Source organism: Carettochelys insculpta, chromosome 1, assembly GCF_033958435.1.
Source record: "Carettochelys insculpta isolate YL-2023 chromosome 1, ASM3395843v1, whole genome shotgun sequence".
Taxonomy (NCBI): Eukaryota; Metazoa; Chordata; order Testudines; family Carettochelyidae; genus Carettochelys; species Carettochelys insculpta.
The window spans coordinates 227,923,426-227,945,056 of record NC_134137.1 but is presented as its reverse complement, the minus strand read 5'-3'; the positions used below and the strand labels follow the sequence as shown (position 1 = coordinate 227,945,056).

The 21,631-nt window shown below is 41.6% G+C and overlaps 1 protein-coding gene across 2 annotated transcripts in view; it reads right to left on the bottom strand.

The window, feature by feature from the left end:
- Positions 1–21,631, bottom strand: part of STXBP5L (syntaxin binding protein 5L) — a 443,298-nt gene that overhangs the window by 86,619 nt on the left and 335,048 nt on the right. For both annotated transcript variants that reach the window (XM_075000721.1, XM_075000731.1), the window contains exons 17-19: positions 7,739–7,864; positions 2,172–2,323; positions 693–764 (exon numbers count right to left, since the gene is read on the bottom strand). In XM_075000721.1, the coding sequence (XP_074856822.1) occupies positions 693–764; positions 2,172–2,323; positions 7,739–7,864 (350 nt within the window). The remainder of the gene's footprint in view (positions 1–692; positions 765–2,171; positions 2,324–7,738; positions 7,865–21,631) is intronic.

Here is a 21,631-nt window from a genome sequence, read left to right as displayed (position 1 = left end):
CTGTTTTACACAAGTGGAAACCAAGGCTCAGAGAGATGGCTAACTTGCTCATAGCCACATAGCAAGACCAAACACTAGAACTTGGTATTCATGAGCTCATGTCATTAGTTAACCAAGGCTGGTCAATAAGTGGCCCGCACGCCAGACGGTGTTCACAAATGCTTTGTTTACCTGAGCATCTGCACGTATGGCCACTTGCAGCCAGGTTCACTGTTCCTGGCCAATGGGAGCCGTGGTAAGTGGTGGTCCAGACAGCACCACTTATTGCCCACCCCAATTTAGTCCTATACACCACAATGGTATTCTAAAAGAGTAGAATAATTTATTTACAACTACACTGGGGCAGGACCACCTCAAAACATGAGGCACTTCACGTAAGTAGATACATATTAAAATTAACACAAAAACAATGGATGTTAGCGATCATTAGGAATTTCATATTGCTGAACTATCCCAACCCCTTTTTGCCATTGACAACACTGGAGTCAGAAACAGACCTGAAATGCTGGTATAATGAAAACAATTGTCAGCACTCAACGAGGTTTACATTTCTTATAAAATAAAAATTTAAAAAATTTGCATGCATGCTGAATGTGTTTAAATAAACACATTACGGAGCACAAACACATGGGTTTAAGTCAGGCATATTCTGATTGTGGTAAAGCTGTTTGCCTAACCTTTATAAAACTTACTCTGATAAGAAGTACGGATCCGTTTCGTTAAATCTGGATAAAAGTTAGACAGGCCACGCATGCAAAAGTTGTCTTTGGAACATGCCAGTACACCAGCATCAGCAGCAGGCAGAGGAAAAAGAGAAAAAAAAAACATTCTAAAGTGAAAGGATGTGATATCATAACCAGCACCTAGAACAGCCAAGGTGAAGAAATTTCAGCAGATGTTTACCCTCTGGTCAGAAGATATTACAAGGAAAATTATAATCGAGAAAAGTGAAGGATGTGGGATGGATGGTGAGAAAGCAGCTGAGGTTTTATTCAGATGCACAGTTTTTAAAAATGATCTAAACATACTCTTATTTTCAGGAGGTTTTGTGATTCATGAGAGGCTCACTTATCTGCCGCACAAAACAGATGGAATGTTGTCTTAAAGGAGCAGCTAAAGATTCTAACTCGTACAGGGGAATCCACTAGTGGGGCACAACTAGCATAGCTAGTCATACATCACCAATAGTCCCCAACCAGTACAGTTGCTGCCGTATCTTGTTGAAGTACAGGTAACGGAGCAGCCCCAATTTATACAGGAGCTGCTGTGGTCCTTGGCCAGACCAAAACTTGCTCTCATCAGCTGCGGCTAATTTACATAATCTTTACAGTTGATATAGCTGAGAAATGAACCTGAGGGATTAAAGACTTGGAAAATGAAAAAAAGAGCATTTCAGGGTCCACAGTAGAGCATGGAGGTTTCTTTAAGTTTTAATAATTTAGAGTCCAATCTTTCTTCCACTGAAGTCAGTGGCAAAATTCCCATTGAGTCCAGTGAGAACATAAACCTAAGGCAAAGTTTAATTGTGTTTCTGGACATTTATTTCCACCTTGCAACATTTAATGACATCTGCCATAGGCTTCTTGCCTTCAATTTTTTTTAAAGGTACAAGCAGATTTTAATAAGTTTCTATCAAGTGCTATAGGTACTATACCCAATGGAGGAGAATAAAAATGTCTACTTTCTGTCTTAAGCTGCTTCCGCTATTTAATGAAGATGTCCCTTGGATGTGTTTAATTAGTCCCTCAAACAAAGGTTTATTTAAAAACCAAAGCATGTGGTTTTGCAGATGATATATGTTGTTTTAAAGTTCAATTTTATTTATCTGTCTGAAGCATTTGGCAACTTGGACAAAAGGCAGCATTTTGACTGCATCTTCTGAGTTGGCTATCATAAAGACAATCATTTTTCCTACTCCTTATAATTGCCTAGTGACTCAGCTGGGGAGATTACTTGCTGACCACCATCCCAAACAATTAAACTTGAAATATAATGCTTTGTATCTGAGGAAGTTTCAGTATCTAAGGAGCAGTCAGATTTCTTCTCATGTGGTTCTATAAATTCCATTGGCTGGCAGATAATCATGCATTTCAAAAGCACTATAAAAAGCTGCAGGCAAAAAACCAAAGAGTAGATTGAGTCAGGCTCAAAATAACTATTTTATCTCCTACCTGCAGCGAACTGCTTGTTTTTGCGTGGAGAACGGGGCTGACGTTGGTATGGATCACTTGATCCGTATAGGTCAATAGTTCCCATGCTCAGCAATACTGTCTTCTGCATAAAATCCACAACAGCCAAACCATTGCAGTTCCCAAACGCAACACTGAGAAAAGAAATGTTCCTTTAAGGCATTATAGTCTGGCATTATAGAGTAAAATTAACAGAAAGCATCATTTAAAATAGCTACTATTATGAAGTTTCAACAATTTTCTAAGACCTTACTTCCAAAGCTTGAGTTTTTAATTGCAATTATAAATGGCTCAATAATTCCGAATTCAAACAAACTTTCATCCTAAAATGTTGTAATTAACATTATTCAAAACAGATACCATTTATCTTAATAAACACTCTCTTTGCATGCTTTATTGTAATAATATCTAAGCATTGCCATGTGGAACAATGGCCATGTTTCATTTTCTACCATGTGATTGTAATTCAAACAGATATGGCCATGTATCTGTATTAATTACTATCACATGGTAGGAAATGAAAATTAAATTCACAAACCTTACCTTATAACTAGGGCCCTACTAAATTAACAGACATAGAAAAAAGAGACACAGATAATGAAATCTCATCTCCCCCATGAAATCTGGTCTTCTGTACACATTTGCTATATGGTGAAAATATAGCGTCTCTCCAACTCAGTTTCTCACCCATAAGGAGACTGCAAGCCTATTTTGGAGGGGTCATGGTATTGCTATCCTTACTTCTGCACTGCCTTCAGAACTAAGCACCCAGAAAGCAGCTGCCCCATCCCAGTTGCCCAGCTCAGAAGGCCACACAGAAGTAAGGATGGCAATACCATGACATCCGTACAATTGTGTTGGCATCCCTTTTTGGGTCAGGACCCCTACTTTCAGAAATGTTGACTCAAGAGCGTTTCCTGTATATATTTTGCCATTTCAAATACATAGTCATGGCTTGCTACGACTCCACGAAATTTAACATTTAAATATCTGAAACTATAATTCAAGGTTTTTAAATGTTATGACTGTGAAAGTTGCCAAAATGGACCATGAATTTGGTAGGGCCCTCTATGTAACAGGTGCATGAAATATGCAAAGCTGTGCTGTAATGACAGCCGAATCTTGAAAATACTTATAAAATTTCTTTAGCAAGCCCATCTACTCAGCAGAATTCTGTGTGTGACACCAGAGCCCCATTCCTGGCTATGGTAACATGCACTGAGGTGGAGTGATTACCATTGGCTTTGGTGCTAGACATCATGATAAAACAGAATGGTACTGGAGGTGACATTGCAAGTACTGTAACAGACCTTGATGTGGAAGTCAACGTGAGCATCGTATAGAACAGCTCCAGTGATGCACTGTTGGTCTGAATGGCCGATGAGGGCACTACCAAGAGGCCTCCTAGATCTTTCATGCTTGCATAGGCCTCTGAGATAATTGATACCAAAATTAGTCTTTGCCCCACTGTAAGCAAGAATGACAGTGTCAGCATCTGCACTGAGGAAGCAGACACCTTTGATGGCCTTGGCCCAAGAACTAGTTCAGTTAATAGCTTTGCTCAGAGAGATCTGCTAGAATGAGGTAGGGGTAAGAAATGGGTGGAAGGGGCACTCTGCCTTTTGTATTGGAGTGGCTAGCCTTTGCAATCAAGAAGTCCTGTATCAAGGACTTTGACAACGTTAAAGTCATTCTCTTCTTAGGCTTTGGAGGTGAGGGTGCTGCAAGAACATGTGGACTACCCTGATGAGGAGGATTTTCTTCTGTTTCCACATACAGGTAAAGTTGGAGGGACATGCCTAGACAGAATGACTGAGGTGTGACCTCTATCCCACTGAGGTGGATTGAATGCTGGGAGAAGGAAGCCTCCATGAAGATGCACCCGAGATGCTCTTCTCTTAGGTTATTAGTTCCCATCTTGAAGCCCTGTCAAATCAGGGCAGACATTGAAGGTGAGCGATATTCATGGCTCACAGATTGGGATACCCAGAGTAGGACGTGAATCCAGGGGACCTTGGCATAACCCCCCCTGGAACCATTTAAGCCCAGAGTTCAGCCTGTTAAAAATAGGAACAAACAAAAAACAAAGAAAATGGGATCCAAGGGAACGAAAATGAGTGCCAGTATTCCTAAAAACAACTAACTGTAACACAGCATTCACAGGAGGAACGCACTGACAGCATAGTTCAACCACTGATCATGGACCCACCCTTAGATGTTCAACAAGGGTTCGCTGGTTCAAATAAGACCATCCACAATAGCAGGCAGGATAACATTTTGAATAAACTATATAAGCCTCCATCTTTCAGGGTAAAAGACTACCTTTAACTGACGCTGTTTTGTTAGGAAACTGTTTGTATTATCTATTATGGAGGTCAGGTCTCTGCGGCAACCAAATGTGAGAGAGAGGGATTTGGATTAAACAGACCATTGGATGAAGCAGCTAAAGCAACCCCTAGGTTCCTGCATACATAAAAGACCACTTTGGCACAAAACAAGTAAAAGGGATAAAAATGAGGCAATGTAGCACTGCATAAAAAGACTAGCGTGAACAAAACAATCTTTTATTTGATTTAAGAGAGCAAAAATGCTAGTCATCTGTCTCTAGAAAATGAAGAGCCTGAGGCTTTTGTCAAAAACAGTAAAAATAAATATCAAGAACATGTAAGAAGTAGTGATGATTGAGAGCTTTCTGAGAGCAGCAGTTTAAAAGAAGACTCTAAATAGAATAGTAAGGGGCAAGGAAGGAATGTTTCCTGCTAATACCCAGGCATTTGACTACAGGAGGAAATTAGAAATGAGTCCTCATCACCATGAAATCCTTCTGACTGTTGTAAGAAGGATTTTAAAGGGAATGGGACATTGCAGTGAGGCATTCTAGATCAAGGAGGAGTCACTAGCATGGCTTAAGTACAGGGGTGCGCAAAGTGGGGACATAACGTTCTGTAAGGAAGGGTGCAGCACAATTACCTCCCTCCTACATGGCTTCTGCTGCCTTCCCAGCCCTCTATGTTCTCACCCGTGGTCTCTGTCACTGCCATTGCCAAGGGAATGCCCCCCCACCACCACTGGGCTAATCAGAATGTTCTGAGGCCCTGAGTCAAGCGGTGGGGCCAAGCCAGCGAGTTCCCAGCTTGGAAAGCAGCTACATTGGTCCCTGCAGCCCATGTCACACTAGCCCCCGGGAACTCTTTAATATGCCAGTGAGGACTTGTTTTTTTTAAAACAGATACTTTATTAACAGATAGAAAGATACAACATGGTAACTGGTCAGAAACAGAAGAAACAGATCTGATGGTATGATATCCTTCAGTCCTGCCCCAATGGAGAAGGAAAGTCAGTCTCCATTAGTCCATTCAGTCATTGGCCTCTTGGCTGAGACTAGCAATGAGGTGATCAGATGTGACCGTGGTATGGGTTTTGATTTTTGATATTTGCTTGTTTGTTTTAAGCAGAAGTCTTGGTTTTCCAAGCTATTGTAATCCTTTGGCTCTAATAGCTTAGCCAGGGGTCCTGTCGATTCTCTCATTAAAAGTGCAATCTTCCTGGCCTTCACTGCATTATAGATCCACAAGCACATCTCATAGGTCTCCACTGCCTCTTGCGACACGGTTTCTCATAGCACCGGTTGCCCCCAGTAGCTTCTTCCCAAGCATCCCCCCCCCCGTGCGCCCCCCCCATGCAGCTCTTCCTGTGGTTCACCAACATGTTGCGGGTGGGGGGGGGGGCAGCTAACAGCAGGGACGAAAAGTAGGGGCCGATGTAAAAAGTCATGGGGCCTGGGGTGGCCACCCCACCTTGTCCTATGAACAGGATGGCTCTGGAGTTAAACCCATCTCAGAAAGAGAGGGGATGTCACATAACAGCTGTCTAGGAAGACAGAACGACACAGATACTCTGTGGAGGTTTTGTAAAGTTGTTGGGCCTTTCCAGATCAAGGAAATGTTAAACTTGGGGGAAATGCTCAGTATGCAGTTTCATTATTTTAAAGAGCTGTATTCTCTGAAATGCTTTTGTTGTAAATAAACAACATTTTTCTTCAAAGAGGATGGCTGGTCACCATATCTGCACATAGATGATCTGTGGCGGGGTGGAGCCCAGGGGTTCAGAGTATGGGGAGGGGCTCAGAGTTGGAAGTTGGGGGTAGGTAGACAAGGGGTCTGGCTGGAGGTGCAGGCTCTAAGGTGGGACTGGGGATAAGGTGTTTAGGGTGCAGGAGGAGGCTCAGAGCTGCAAGAGAGGGTTGGGGTTGAGGGTGAAGGATGAAGCTAGATGTGTGGAGATGAGAGGATTGGAGTATAGGCTCCACTGGGAGAGAGGGCTTCCCGCAGTCCTCTCTCACTGCAGCAACTCTGGTCCAAGTGAGAGGTGCCTTTCTGCTGGCTGTGACTGCTCTTGTGAGGCTGGGTTGAGAGAGGGGTGCATCTTTCCTGACTATGGCGGTTCTGTACTGCTGGGGATGGCGGCGGAGAACTTTGAGAAGACACTTCTCCCCCAGCTGCAGCAAATCCTTGCTCAGGCTGATAGTATGGAGCTTCTGTGCTGGCTGTGGCAGCCATGAGCCGCTGTGTGGGACTTATACAGCAGCTGCACAAACACATAGCACAGGGAGAGCCCTAGCCCAGACTGAGAACTGAGAAGTGAGTGATTCCATCCTGAGCAAAGCCATGGCTAGACTTGAAAGAGAGCACACTCATTAAGACCAGGAGGGGTCGGAGGTGAAGTTTGCATAGGTACAGTGAAAAATGCTTTCTGGCAAAGGTAAAATTAATTAATTAAATTTCTACATTTCATGACTAGGAACTGAGCAGTACCTCAGGACAGACAAATGTTTTCACACTATAAAAGGTTAAAGCTGAGATTTTCAATGGGGCCTCAGAGGGCCAAGTGTTCAATTTATACTGAAAGTCAGTAAGAGCTGGCAACCTAATTCTCAAGGCCTCCTTGGAAATTCCAGCCCATACCTTTGTACTGGAGTGATACCTTCTCTACCAGGAACAAGCTTATAAAGACATTTCCTGATCTGATGCACATGTGCAACTCCCATTAGTATTAAGAGGAATCAGAAGGGCTGTACTGGTTGGAAAGGATACATGGCCAATGAATCCCCATCACAACCTCTCCCAGTTGGATTTCTAGAGAGATCTAGCTGTAAACAAAAACTGCCTCTTCTGTCAGGTATCCAAATGAAGGCCACAATGACACTAGTGTCTGCTTTACATCAGTGTGCCACAGAGAGGTCTAATTTACACCCTCTTGTGTCATCTGCAGGTAAGTTGATAATTATCATAAGATTGCTTTTAAAATTATAATTCAGAAAGATAATTAGGTTTTGATTGAAAAGACAGAGATAATATGTGAAAGATCTGATCATGAGAATATTAGATTAACTTCTTGAAATGTTTTATTCAATAATCTAGCCAAAAGTAAATTTTGATTTTTCATGCTGACTTTTAAGTAACTGCAGGAAACTTCAAAGTACAACTGAAATATATGTTTCCTAGCTGAGTAAAGAATAAATCAATACAACATGAGTTTTAGTTACTTACAGTCCATAGGCTGAATTTACAGCCAGACTGGTGATTTGTTGTGGCGGCTCACCATCTACCCACACCAACTGAATAACGAGTTCTGCTTGGTACCCAGGAGGCATTCGCACAGGTCGAGTCTTAACACTAACAAGAAAAAAGGGACAGAACATAGAAACACATAAATAAAACGATTAGATCACAATAATAGAAACTCTCTTCATCCTTTGAGTACAATCACCCAATGCCTAATTTAGCTCTGAAGACTGAATGGACTCCTGTAAGAGAGACAAAGGGGTGAGGTAATATCTTTTATTGGTCCACCTTAGCTGGTGAAAGAGACAAGCTTTAAAGCAAAACAGTGCTCTTCATACAGTTTTCCTGTACAGAATTTGGTGCAGTTACCAGCCTCCATGTGTTGCTAAGGAAGGTACAGTGGTCTGGAAGCAGGTCCAAGAGAGGTACAAAAGACATTGCAAAAAATATTTTTCACATACTATATAGGTGCTTTCTTTTTTTCAGATCCTTTCTTTTCTGACAGGTAGAATGTACTTATGTTCAAATATTGTACTGAAGATAATGTCTAAATTACCTCAAATGCCGCAATTTAAAATACCAGACATGCTCTTAAAATTATTTAAACATTCCAGTGGCATAAACCACACTTTATTAATCATAATTTAACCTTCCTGAGCTTCTTAAAGTTGCTGTATACTTTCTTCTTTTCAGTAATTGCTCTTTAGCAAGAAATGTGTATTTTGGTTTGTAACTGAATTTTGATGCAGTATCTGTTATTTATCAGATCGCAATGAATGTTATTTTATTGATAATAAGTATGTACTCAACTGTAAAAATACAAACCATATCAAAATGAGGATCTGACAAATTATGTCTCAATTTTGTAATACTAATCAATTCTTATAGGGCACGTACACTACACAAATTATGGGTCAATTTAATCCATGCGAAGCTCTGCTGACTTCAGTGTAGTTATAGCAGGGATGAATGTAAGGCATTGTTTTAAAGAATCTGTACTTTGCTTATTGTTTATTGTTTCATATGTATAAAAATTATATTTTCTCTAGGGTCAGTAAAATGGTTTATGGTAGGCAAGTTTCCTTTTCAGCAGAACTCAAAAGTGGTACTCAGGTGGCATAATAATCTTAACTCCTGACTGGCTAAATTTTATAACTTTCTATTATTTATCACCTCCAATATCAACAGCACAGCAGCTTAAAGTAATATTGGCTCACTGATGATAAATTATGAGCTGGATCTTTTTAAATTTTTTATATTGGAACTCTTAAATTAGATACATGAATTTCAAGGCCAGCAGGATGACTGTGATCATCTAATCTGACTTGTGTGGCACATGTCATAAAATTTCTTCAAAATAACTCCTAGAACATGTGCTTTTCTGGATATACAATCTTGTTTTAAAAATTGTCAGTTATGGAGACTCTACCATGACCCTTGGTAAATTGTTCCAACAGTTAATTGCTCTCACTATTAAAAATGTGTGCCTTATTTCCAGTCTACATTTGCCTAGCTTCAATCTCTAGCCACTGTATTGTGTTATATCTTTCCTCACTAGCAGAAAGAACCCATTATTAAATACTTTCCCTGTTTCCGCATCTCAGGATTACATTATTTTTTTTTACCACAGTATCACACTGGGAGCTCATGTTCTGCTGCTTACCCATGCTCATCCCTAAATCTTTTTCAGCATCGCTGCTTCCTGGGATAGAGAACCCATTCGGTAGCATGTCATACCCTAGTACTTCAGAGGTATGAACACCTTGGGAATGGAGACTATTTGTAATTGCTCCCAAAACATTATAGTTGTTCTTTCAAAAGTTTACAACTGTACATGGACTTAATATAGCTGTCCTCTTCATTATTTACTATTCCCCCAATTTTTGAGTCATTTGCAAACCTTATGAGTGATGATTTTATGTTAAATAGCATAGAGCCAAAAACTGATCTCTGCAAAACACTACTAGAAACAGATCTGCTTAATTTTGATTCCCAATTTACAGTTATATTGTGAGACCTGTAAGTCAGCCAGTTTTTAATTTAACGTGTGCTTTGTTAACTTTATATTGTTCCAGTTTTTCAATCAAAATGTCACGCGGCACCAAGCCAAATGGTGTAGGGAAATGAGATTTTTACAGAAATCTAAACATACTATATCAACATTGTTACCTTTATTAATCAAATTTGTAATCACTTCAAAAAGATATTAACTTAGTTTAATAAAATCTCTTTTCAATTAACCCACGCTGATTTGCGTTAATTACATTATCTTCCTTTAGTTATCAACTGAGGCTTATATCCACCACATCATTATCATGCCTTGGACTGATGTCAGGCTGACATGTCTCTAATTACTCATTTAACCCTTCAAAAAATTGCCCCATTAGCTCCCTCCCAGTATTTTGGAATTTCCCTGGTGCCCTAAGACTTACTAAAAATCAATATTAAAAGCTCAAAAAGCACCTAAGGCAGTTAATATTAAAACTCCTGGATGCAAGTTATTTGGCCCCACTGATTTAAAAATGTATAACTTTAGTAGCTTTTGTTTAATAACAGCAGAAAGGAAAGAGATTATGACCACCACATGATGAATCTATATAATCTATTTTCCCTAAATACAGAACAAAATTTTTATTAAAAACTTGTGTCTTTTCTGAGTTATTATCAATAATTCTGCCATTTTTCATCTTGTAACAGAATAAAACCATTGTCAGGATTTTATTTTTTTGTTCCTAATATATTTTAAAACTTCTCCTTTTTATTCTTAACTCTGCTGGCAATAGAATTCTTCTTGTGTCCCTCATTCTCCTTACTAATATTCTACAATTCCTAACTTCTGATTTACATTTATCATCTTCCTCTTTCTTCCATTTGTTATATACTATTTTTCTTCTATTTTGCACAGATGCTGTTACATATCCTATAAACCAGGTCTTCTCCCTCTCTTGTAAGACTGTGAATTTTTGGGTATCTAGGTAAGGCACTCTTACATGATTTCCAATTACCATGCACATTTTTCTGATTAAATTTTTCCTCTTAGCTGATTGGCTCACAATTGTTTTCAGATTTGGAAAATTAGCCCTATTAAAGTGCCAAGTGTACACATTACTGGTTTAGATTTACTCTACTTCCACATTATAAATGTGATCAAGTTATACCCACTTGTACCTAAACTACCATTAGTTTTTTTACCTGTTAAGATAGGTAGTACAGAATTCCCCCATCAAGGCTGAAACACTTTTAGACTTAGAAACTTGTCATCTATAATGTTTAGAAAATGCAAGGAAGTTTTAGTACTGCCTGCATGAGATTGCTCATACATATAACTCAGACTGCAGTCCCTCAGGACCAGACAGGCTTTTTTCCCTACACATATTAGGTTTTTAAGAAAGTACTTACTGCATTCTCTAATAAGATTTGGTAGCCTGTAGCAGACACCTTCTACTACCCCATCTTTTGCTTTATCTGTTTGGATACTGAACTGAAAGCATCAAGATAATTTTCTTCCAAGTTAGCTGTGATTCAGAAGTGTAAAGTGCCACTTCACTCCCCCACTTTTGCCCACCTTCTAAGTTGGTTATAACCATTGATTTAAAAATCCCACTTGTGAGAACCATCCCACCACGTGTCAGTAATGTTAACTAGAACAAGCAAGAGACGTAAGCAATTTCTCTTGTTGTTAGTCAGGCTCCTAACATCACTGTGTAGGCAACTGAAGAACTGCTTCTCATTGTGTTTTTGGTTTCTTAATTTTGTTCTCAACATATCAGTCTTGTGGTAAATGCTCAGATCATCCCTCCTTTTAACCGTCCCTTTTTGCTATTAATCTCCTCCTGACTACTCTAGCCAGACTGTCCCCTAGGAGAATCTTCTATTTAATATGTTAGTTTAAAAGAACTATGAAATATATGACAATATTGGAAAGATTTCTGGGCAGCCATTCCTCTATAGAGAGGAACTAAACTTAGAAAAGTAATTGAACATAGTTTAAGAAGCATATGGCCAATTACAGGATGATTGCACTACTGTAGCAGTCTCATTTGAAACCTATCTTGTTCTAATGTACAATGCAGAATTAGAGCCACATAATGTTAAAATTGAAAAATGACTCTGAGAAGGGATGTAACCTGGCTACTACTTACCCAGTGTGACTGAACCCTAATATGTTGAGCCTAGAACAGAGTGAATCCCAACAGGGAGAGACAGGTGCAGATTAGAATCCCTAATGGGCTGAGCCCAAACAGGCTGGAATGCACAGACAATTGGTGAGCCCATATACTGGAGGGGCACAAGCTACAGGGCAGGACACGTGAGTGGTGCTACACATTCCAAATTCCTCAGCGAGAAATATTCATGATGATCCATGTTCCCGCTAATTTTTTATGTCCATGTGCGGAAAGAATTTTATTATACACACCAATAGGGAGAAGATGCGTCACACATCACTTCTATATTGGTGCGAGTAACAAAATTCATTCTGTTTATGCATGACCTGTGGCAGGGGATAGGGCCAAGATGTTTGAAGTGTGGGAGGGGCTTGAGGTGGGTACCTAAGGGCTCAGACTGGGGATTCAGACTCTGGAATGGAGCAGGGGATGAAGCGTTTGGAGTGAAGAAGGGGGTTCCAAGCAGGGAACAAGGGGTATGGAGTGTGGGAGTGGGCTCAGGGCAGGGGTGTGGGGTGGGAGTGCAGGGTCTGGGTAGGAGTTAGAGAGCAGAAGGGGCTTAGGGTTGGCATCTAGGAGGGTGCTAGGATGGTGAAGCTGGGTCAGGGCTGATAAAGAGGATTGAGGTACAGGGTTTTGGAAGGAGTTGCAGACTGAGGGTACAAGAGGGGGCTTGGAGCTGGGAAAAGGGACTGGGGTACAGGGCACTTACCTGCAGCAGCTCTCATTTAGGGATGGAGGTGAACAGGTGGCTCTGCGCCATCCTGAACTCACCTGCAGACATTGCCCCTTGGCGCTCACATTGGCTATGATTCCCAGCCAATAGAAGCTGTGGGGACAGAGCTTCTGGGTGCTTGCAGTGACATGGCTCCAGCTGAGAGGGAAGAAACAGCAGTGCCTGGAGCCATCTCCTCCCACTCCACAAGGAAGGGCTGCCCCAGAAACAGGGGGCTTTACAGGAGACAGCCCCTAAACCCCTCTCTTACTCTGCCTCTGCTACTGGGCTGGAGGAGCGTACCTCTTACCCAGACATGGCAGCTCCCAGTTGGAGCTGAGGAAGCATACCTCTCCTTTGGCCATGGCTAGGAACTACCACAGCTGCTACAGCAGGGAGCTACCCCTGACCTGGGAAAGGCACGCTCCTCTGATCCCAGTAGGGCTAGCAGGGAGCTTTCCCCACAGCTGTTGCAGCTCTGTGCACAGCAGCCCTGAGCCCCTTCTTGGGGCTTATTAGGCAGCTGCACAGCCATGCAACTTAGAGGGAACCTTGGTTATATGATATGATCAAGTCATAATTAAAATATATTTTCTGCACAGTGGGTCATGTGAGATAATTGGAATGTTTACGATTTACTTAATATCATTTTTTGTGTATGCTTGTATCATTTTTGTATTTATAATTAGGAGTATTGTCCCAAGGGAGGATCAGAGGGGGAAGACTGTTGTTTTTTTTTTTTTTAAAGAAAAGTTGGATGATGAAATGTCTCCTAAAATACTCCAGGAGCTGCCTGAGGAGATATTTGAGCCATTAGCTATTATCTTTGGAAAGTCATGGAAGACAGGAAAGATTTTGGAAGGTTAGAAAAGGGCAAATATAATTCCAATCAATAAAAAGGGAAATAAGGACAGCTCAGGAAATGACAGACCAGTCATCATAACTTCAGCACCCAGAAAGATAATGGATATAATGATTAAGCAATTTGCAAACAGATAGAAGATGATAATAATGTGATAAGAAACAGTTGTGTAAAACCATTCCAAAAGCTTTCTTTGATGGGGTAACGAGACTTGTAGATAGAAAGAAGTGGTAGATGTAATATATCTTGACTTTAATAAGGCTCTTGATCCTGTATTACATAACCTTCTCAAAACTATGAAAATGCAACACAGATGGATAAGGTGGGTGCATAGCTGCTCAGAAACTGATTTCTACAGAGTAGTTTTCAATGGTTAAAAGTTATGCTGGAAAGAAATAATGAATAGGATCCCACAGGGGTCAGTTTTGGGATTGATTCTGTTAAATATCTTCATCGATTATTTAAATAATGCCACAAGCTTTGCCAATAATCTGGCACTTCTGTCCCACAGCCACCACCAGATACAAGAGAAGATGTCAGACCTTGCTGACATCTCAAATACAGTTGGCTTAAACATTCACAAAGGAAAAACTAAGATCTTGAAAATCAACATCAGTAGCACAGAGCCGGTCATTCTTTGTGGTAGGGAACTGGAAGAAATTGAGGTCTTCACATACCTGGGCAGCAACAGTGATAAGGAGGGGGTCACCAATATGGATGTGCACAGGAAGATTGGGAAAGCAACAACAGCTTTTCTTCTCATGAAAAACATCTGGAACTCTAAGCAGACCAGAACTCAGACTAAGATCAGGTTATTCAACTCCAATGTCAAATCAATCCTACCGTATGGAGCAGAAACTTGAAGAACAACAAAGAGCACTGTCAGAAAAATCCAAACCTTTATCAATAACTGCCTCCATAAAATCCTCCAGATCCACTGGCCATACACCATCAACAACCAAGACCAACTTCCTGATGAAGAAGAAATCAGGAAGAGAAGATGGCAATGGATCAGACATACCCTTAGAAAACCAACCACCACCAGCACAAGGCAAGCCTTAAGTTGGAACCCACAAGAAAAATGGAAAAGAGGGCACTCAAGAAACACCTGGCATAGAGACCTGAAGACAGACACTAAAAAGATGGAATACACCTGGTCAGAACTGGAAATGATTGCCCAGGACGGAGGATGCTGCTGAATGGTAGTCAATGGCCTATGCACCAAGGAGTGGAAGAGGCTTACTACTACTATAATGAATACACTTATAAATATTGTGAATGATGCAAAGCTTGGAGGGGTTGCAAATGCTATGGAGGACAGGATTCAAATTCAAAATGATCTAGAAAACTGGAGAAATGGTCTAATGTAAACATGATGAAATTCAAGGATAAAAGCAAAGTACTCCATTTAGGAAGGATCAGTGGCACACGTACACAACAGGAAAATGACTGCCCAGGGGAAGGAGTACTGCAGAAGGGATCTGGGAGTCAGAGGACCGCAAGCTAAATATGAGTCAGCAGTTTAACACTGTTGCAGAAAAAGCAAACAACATTCTGGAATGTATTAGCAAGAGAGTGTTGTAAGAAAGACATCAGAAGTAATTCTTCTGCTCTACTCCCCACTGATTACTAAAGGTCTAAGAACATGAGCCATGTGGGAAGAACAGAAAAAAAAACCCCACGGCGTTTACTCTGTAAAACAGAAGACTGAAAGTAGACAACAGTTTTCAAGTACATAAGATTTTACAAGAAGGAGGGAGAAATATTGTTCTTCTCAACCCTGAGGAGAGGACAAGAGCAATGGGCTTCAGTTGCAGGAAGGGTGTTTTAGGTTAGACATTAAGAAACACTTGCTGTCAGGATGGTTAACCACTGGATTAAATTGCCTAGAGAGGTTGTGGAATCTCCATCATTGGAGATTTTTAAGAACAGGTTACACAAATACTTGTCAGGGATGGTCTAGATCAGGCGTGTCCAACCTGCGGCCCATGGGACAGCTAGTAATGCAGCCCCACAAGATCATAAACTTTTAACATTATTATGTGATTTATATACATTAACTATATTATATATTTTATATGCGGCCCAAGACAATTCCTCTTCACTCAATGCAGCCCAGGAAAGCCAAAAGGTTGGACACCCATGGTCTAGATAACACTCAGTCCTGCCACAAGTGCAGGGCACTTGATTAGATGAAATTTTGGGACCCAATGGTTATGTCTACATGGCACCCTAACCTCAAAATGAGCTATGCAATTTGCGCTATGCAAATTACATAGCTTATTTTGCGTTGATTTTGAAATAGGCTATTTTGGCACGTGTTATTGTCTAAACAGCACTTTATTTTGGCGTGTGGTGCTATTTCGAGGCATCTCTGTACTCCTCCTGCGATGAGGTGTACAGGGGAGCTGGAATAGCACACCTGTTATCTTGAAACCTGTTTTAAGACAATGGGCATGTTTTTTAGATGCGGGCAGCTATGTCAGGATGCCACTGTATCTCTAAATAGTGCCAGCCATGCAGACATAGCCTTCCAGTCCTATGATCTATTACAAAAGTGTTTACATCTGGGGAATGCCCACTAGATAAAATGCAATCAGTTTCAATGGTTGGTTGGGAAGAGGGATTAGGGAAAACAACAGGTCTTTGATGATGCCAATTTCCCACTGGGAAACGTTCCTGATGCAAAAACTATTTAAGGCAGGGAAGTGACATCATTTCAGGGAAGGTGGGGGGAGGCATTCTTCACTGACTCCCTGCCCAAGACAAAGGACTGAGCCCAGGTTAGAAAATTGTCTAGCTGATGGATGGAATATCTGAAGTTTAAAGCTTCAGCCTAGTGTAGCTGGCCTTCAAGAACGTCTACAATCTGCATAATGCGATACTTAGAGTGAAAATTTGATATTTGGTTTAGTTGTAGTATTTTAAGTTTATACTGCATATTTATTTTATTTGCTAGGTAATCAGCTTTGATCTGTTTATTATCTCTTATAATCACTTAAAACCTAGCTTTTGTAATTCATAAACTTGTTCTATTCTCTCTGAAACCAATGTGTGTGGAAGTCATAACTTGGGGCAGAAAGCCATTTATATAGAATCATAGACTCCAAAGGCTGGAAGAAATCTCATGAGGTCATCAGGTCCAGCCCCCTGCCCAAAGCAGGAACAACCCTACAATGAGGGCGGGGGTTAATTTCAGTGAAGCACAAGATGGTACAATATTAGTTTTGTCCTCTAGATGAGGGGTCTCAAACTCAGGGCCAGCAGCCCATTTGTGGCCGGAGCAGTTCCACAATCCAGCCCATGCATGGCTGCTGGCACATGAATCCCTGCGGCCCTGCAGTGCGCGTCTGTACCTTCTCCCCAAGTCCAGCCCCTGCTCTGCCCTCCACCCTGCCCATCCCTGTGTCACCCTCTCCCAAGCCAACCCAGTCGCTGCGCTTCTCTGTGGTGGTGGAAAGTGGAGTGTCCCAGCCCCAGCACAGACTGGCATGAGAGAACAACAGAGGAGTGGATCAGGCTTCTGTGCAGGTACGTTTCTCCATAGGTCCTGCTGCCATGGTGACTGCAGAAGCCCCTACCCCTGCTTCCAGCCCTACACTGTCCAGGGCCCTGTGGGTTAACAGGAGTATGGGAGAACATCCTGTCCGTAAGATGGTTGGGGCAGCCACTGTGGGATCCAGCAAAGTGCAGGCCAGGGTGCCTGCACAAAATTGTCCTGTGGCTGGGACGGCTCGGCCACACATCGCTCAGGCAACAAGGAGATGTTGGCAGTGATGTAGACATAGCAGCTGCAAATTGCTCTAGCTGTACTGCACTACTGCCAGTGGCACTGGGGCCCCTCAGGGGAGTTTAAATTGCCTGGGGGTGACAGGCAAGGCTGGAAGACACACAAAGGGGAGCATGAGGAACAACAGCAGGGCCAGGAGACACATGGGGGGGTGGGGAACATGCAGAGATTCTGCCCTGGCCCCAGAGCCCTGCTAGAAAGGGGTGCCCATTGGCCCATTAGGAGGATTTGAAGCCTGGAACTTGCCCCAGACGTTGAGTTTGAGACCTCTGCACTTGAGGTGCACTTGAGTACTGGGCAATTCCTTAGCTGGGCCTTCTCATGCAGAGCTGAGCCCATCTCTGTCCACGTTTCTGCAGCTGGGTGTGTCTCTACCTGGATGTGTGCTGGTGAAGTGCAATCTACTCTATGGGGAAGGGTCTGGCAGGTTAAATAGCAATGCAGTGTAAAGGGACCTAAGGTTGGTGGGTCAAGCAGGCTGAGTGGTATCTCAGTTCCAGGCAGTGCCTTGAGAGGAAGGGAACCTATCACAACATGTCTGTCCCACGTGTGTCTGCTGCCCAGAGGACTCCCACCCCCTATTCTGCACCAAGCCATAGGCATCTGGACTCTCTCCACTCGGCACATAGGGCCATGCTCCCTGGCAGCTGAGCCAGGATTGGGATGGAGCCACTTCTAGCTGAGAGCACCTGCCTGGGAGATAGCAGCAGCCCATACCTTGCCTGGACTCTAATGCCAGGGACAGTGGCCAAGCATGCTCGTGGGGGAAAGGGTACCCCAGGTTGCTTGGTCCTTGATCCCAGCAACAGGGCCTGGATAGGGCTCACTTGTGTCCCAGCTGCTGGAGACAAGGCCAAAGTTAGCTCAAGCCCCATCTCCCCTTAGGATGTTTCTAGAATGTTGAGAAATACAGCTCAGGACTGCAGCTGATGCTGAAGAGAGACTGGTAGCCTGGAAACAGAATTTTATTACTGCTACTTTTTGATGACAGTGATATCATCGCTCTCTCAAATAAGACTCCACCTAGGCTGTTCTAAAAATGCTACTGTGTTCTAACAGCCTTCACAAGATCTTGTATATTCAATATTTTCATCACCTTCCTTATTTTTAGAATATATAATTTTTCCATTCACATTTTGAAATAAGAGCCTAATGTTTTTAGTATCAAAAAGCTTTTCAAATATGCATTAAGTTTAGGGCCTTACCAAATTCACAGTCCAATTTGGTCAATTTCTTAGTCATAGGATTTAAAAAAAAAATCACAAATTTCATTATATCAGCTATGTAAATCTGAAACTTCACACTGTTATAATTGTAGGGGTTTTAACCCAAAAAGGCATTGGGAGGTGGGTGCTGCAAGATTGTGGTAGTAGGGAGCTGCGGTGCTTCTGCCTTTAATCTTGTGGTGCTGCTGCTGGCAGCAGTTCAGAGCTGGGCAGTTGGAGAGCAGCAGGTGCAGGCCAGAAGCACAGCTCTGAAGGCAGAGCTGCCATCAGCAGTAGTGCAGATGTAAAGTTGGCGTGTTACGGTATTGCCATTCTTACTTCTGCACTACTGCCTGCATAGCTGGATCCTCAGTCAGCAGCTGCCACTCTCCAGACTCCCTGCTTTGAACGCAGCATGACATAAGTAAAGGTGACGTAGTATGGTGTTGCCACCCTTACACTTCTGTGCTGCTGCTGGCAGGACACTGCTGTTAGAACTAGATGCCTGGACAACTGCTGCTGCTCTCTGGCTCCCTAGTTCTGAAGTCACTACAGTAGTAATTATGGCAATCCTGGGATGCCACCTAAAATCACCTTGTGATCTCCACCAACTTCCTTTTGGATCAAGACCTCCAGTTTAAGAAATACTGGTCTCTCCCATCACTTGTGTACAGTATGGGCTAAAAGCACATAAGAAACCAGATTTCATAGTCCATGATGCGAGTTTCATGGCTGAGAATTTGGTAGAACCCAAATTATGTTTGTGGAAATGCTTCATAGGGACAGAGAAGTTCAAAACATGGAAAAAACAAACAGAACACCTCAGAGTAAAATCCTAGCTCCAATGAAGTTAATGATAAAACTCTCTGATTTCTGTGGGGTCAGGATATCACCCTGCATTGTTTAGTTTTTTTTTCCTTGTTCCACTGATTCTCCCATTGATTTCAGTGAGACTTAGCAAACTGTTAAAGGTCATCTGCTTTGTTGAACAAGTGGGGACTTGACGAATTGGGTGCCAAAGTGAACACAGCCACATATGTATAAGCAACGTATCTTACTCTTGACTAAATTAGATGATGCTTCCATGTTTGAAAACATTACTTTCAGGAGGCCAATAGACAGAGCTGTCAGTCACTCTTTAAACTAAATTAAACTGATTTTGAAACAAAATGAGACATTTATTAATGTTTAAATGAAAGTAATTATGAATGCACTAAAATAAGAATAAACATTGATCTCTGCAAAGCACTATAATTGCTGTTAAATTACAATTTATAAAACATTGTAAGGAATGCTTTATTGTGAAGTCATTCAAAACCAAAACTCATTAGGGTTAGTCAGAACTTATTACTCTATGCCAATGAGTGGTGCTATATATAAAAGAAAACAGCTTTTTCATTTCTTAAAATCTATACTTCTCCAGACAAAGATATAGACTAATAGAAATATAGGTCTGGAAAGGACTTGAAGTCACCTAGTACAGCCCCTCAGGCTGAGTCATAATCAAGTATGCCTGCGCCATCCCTGTCTAACCTATTTGTAAAAACCTCTGATAAGAAGTCCAGAATTTCCCTTGAAAACTTATTCCAGTGCTTAACAATCCTTATGAACAGAAACCTTTTCTTAACATCTAGCATAAATCTTCCTTCCTACAGATTAAGCTTATTATTTTTGTCCTACTCTCCATGCCAATGGAAAACAACTGATCACCATCCTTTTGATAACAGTCCTTAAGATATTTGAAGTCTGTTACCAGATCCTGCCATCACTCTTCTTTTCCCAAGACTGAACCACGAAGGTTACGGTTACACTACAGCGATCTGTTGACAGAAGTCACTGTCAGAAGAGATTTCCCAACAAAACTTCTGTTGACAGAGTACAGCTACACAGAAAAGCTAATCGGAAGAGCGATCCGCTTTGTCGACAGATCAGCTAGACTGCCTGGCTGCTCTCTCGACAAAACAGGCAGCCGGAAGCGCAGCAGACAGAGCTGCCCATTGTTTTGAACACCATGTCTGTCGAGAGAAGGCCCCCCAAAGCAGCAATGCAGCTTTTTTGTCAACAGAATCTGTCATCAGCAGCATTATGCCTCATGGCTGAGAGGCAGAATGACACCGGCAAAAGTGCTGAGTTTTGTCAAGAAAACTCAGTAGTGTAACTTGAGCCACTGTGTTTTTTTAACCCTTCCTCAGAAATCAGGTTTTCTAAACCTTTTATCATTTTGGCTGATCTCCTATGGACTCAATTAGTTCATGTGTTTACTGAAGTGTAGTGTAAAGACTTTCACACAGTATTCCCACTGAAGCTCCACCACTAAAAAGTAGAGTGGGACAATTAATTATTTCCTTGGTCCAGCAAAACAAGAAATGTAGCACTTAAAAGACTAATAAAATGATTTATTCTGTGATGAGCTTTCGTGGGACAGACCCACTTCATCAGATCAATCTCATGTCCAATACAGACTGACATTTATAAGTACCAAGGACCAAAAGAAATTGTGATAAAAACTGACAAATCAAATCCCTCTCCTATGTATTCGATTTATCAGTTTTTATTACAAATTTTTTTTTTGGTCCTCGGTACTTTTAAGTGTCAGTCTGTATTGGAAATGAGATTGATCTGATGAAGTGGGTCTGTCCCACAAAAGCTCATCACTGAATAAATCATTTTGCTAGTCTTTCAAGTGCTACTTTTCTGATGTTTTGTTTCCTTGGTCTTATGACACACCTGTTAATATACCTGAAAATTATATTAGATTTTTTTGCAACTACAGTACATGGTTTGCTCATAATGAATTAGTGATCCACTATAACCTCCAGAACTTTCCAGAAGATATTACCTGCTAGGTCACTGAATAGCTGTGCATTTGATTTTTCCTTCCTAAGTGTAGTACTTTGCACTTTTCTTAAATTTCATCTTGTTGATTTCTAACCAATTCTCCAATTTGTCAAAGTCATTTGAATTCTAATTCTGTCCTTCAAAGTGCTTGCAACCTTTCTCAGTTTGATATCATCTATAGATTCTGTAAGCATACCATCTACCCCATTACCCAAGTTCTTAATGAAAATATGGAATAATACCAGACTGAGGACGGGCCACTGGCAGGACTCCACAAAATATGTCCTCCCAATTTGGCTGCA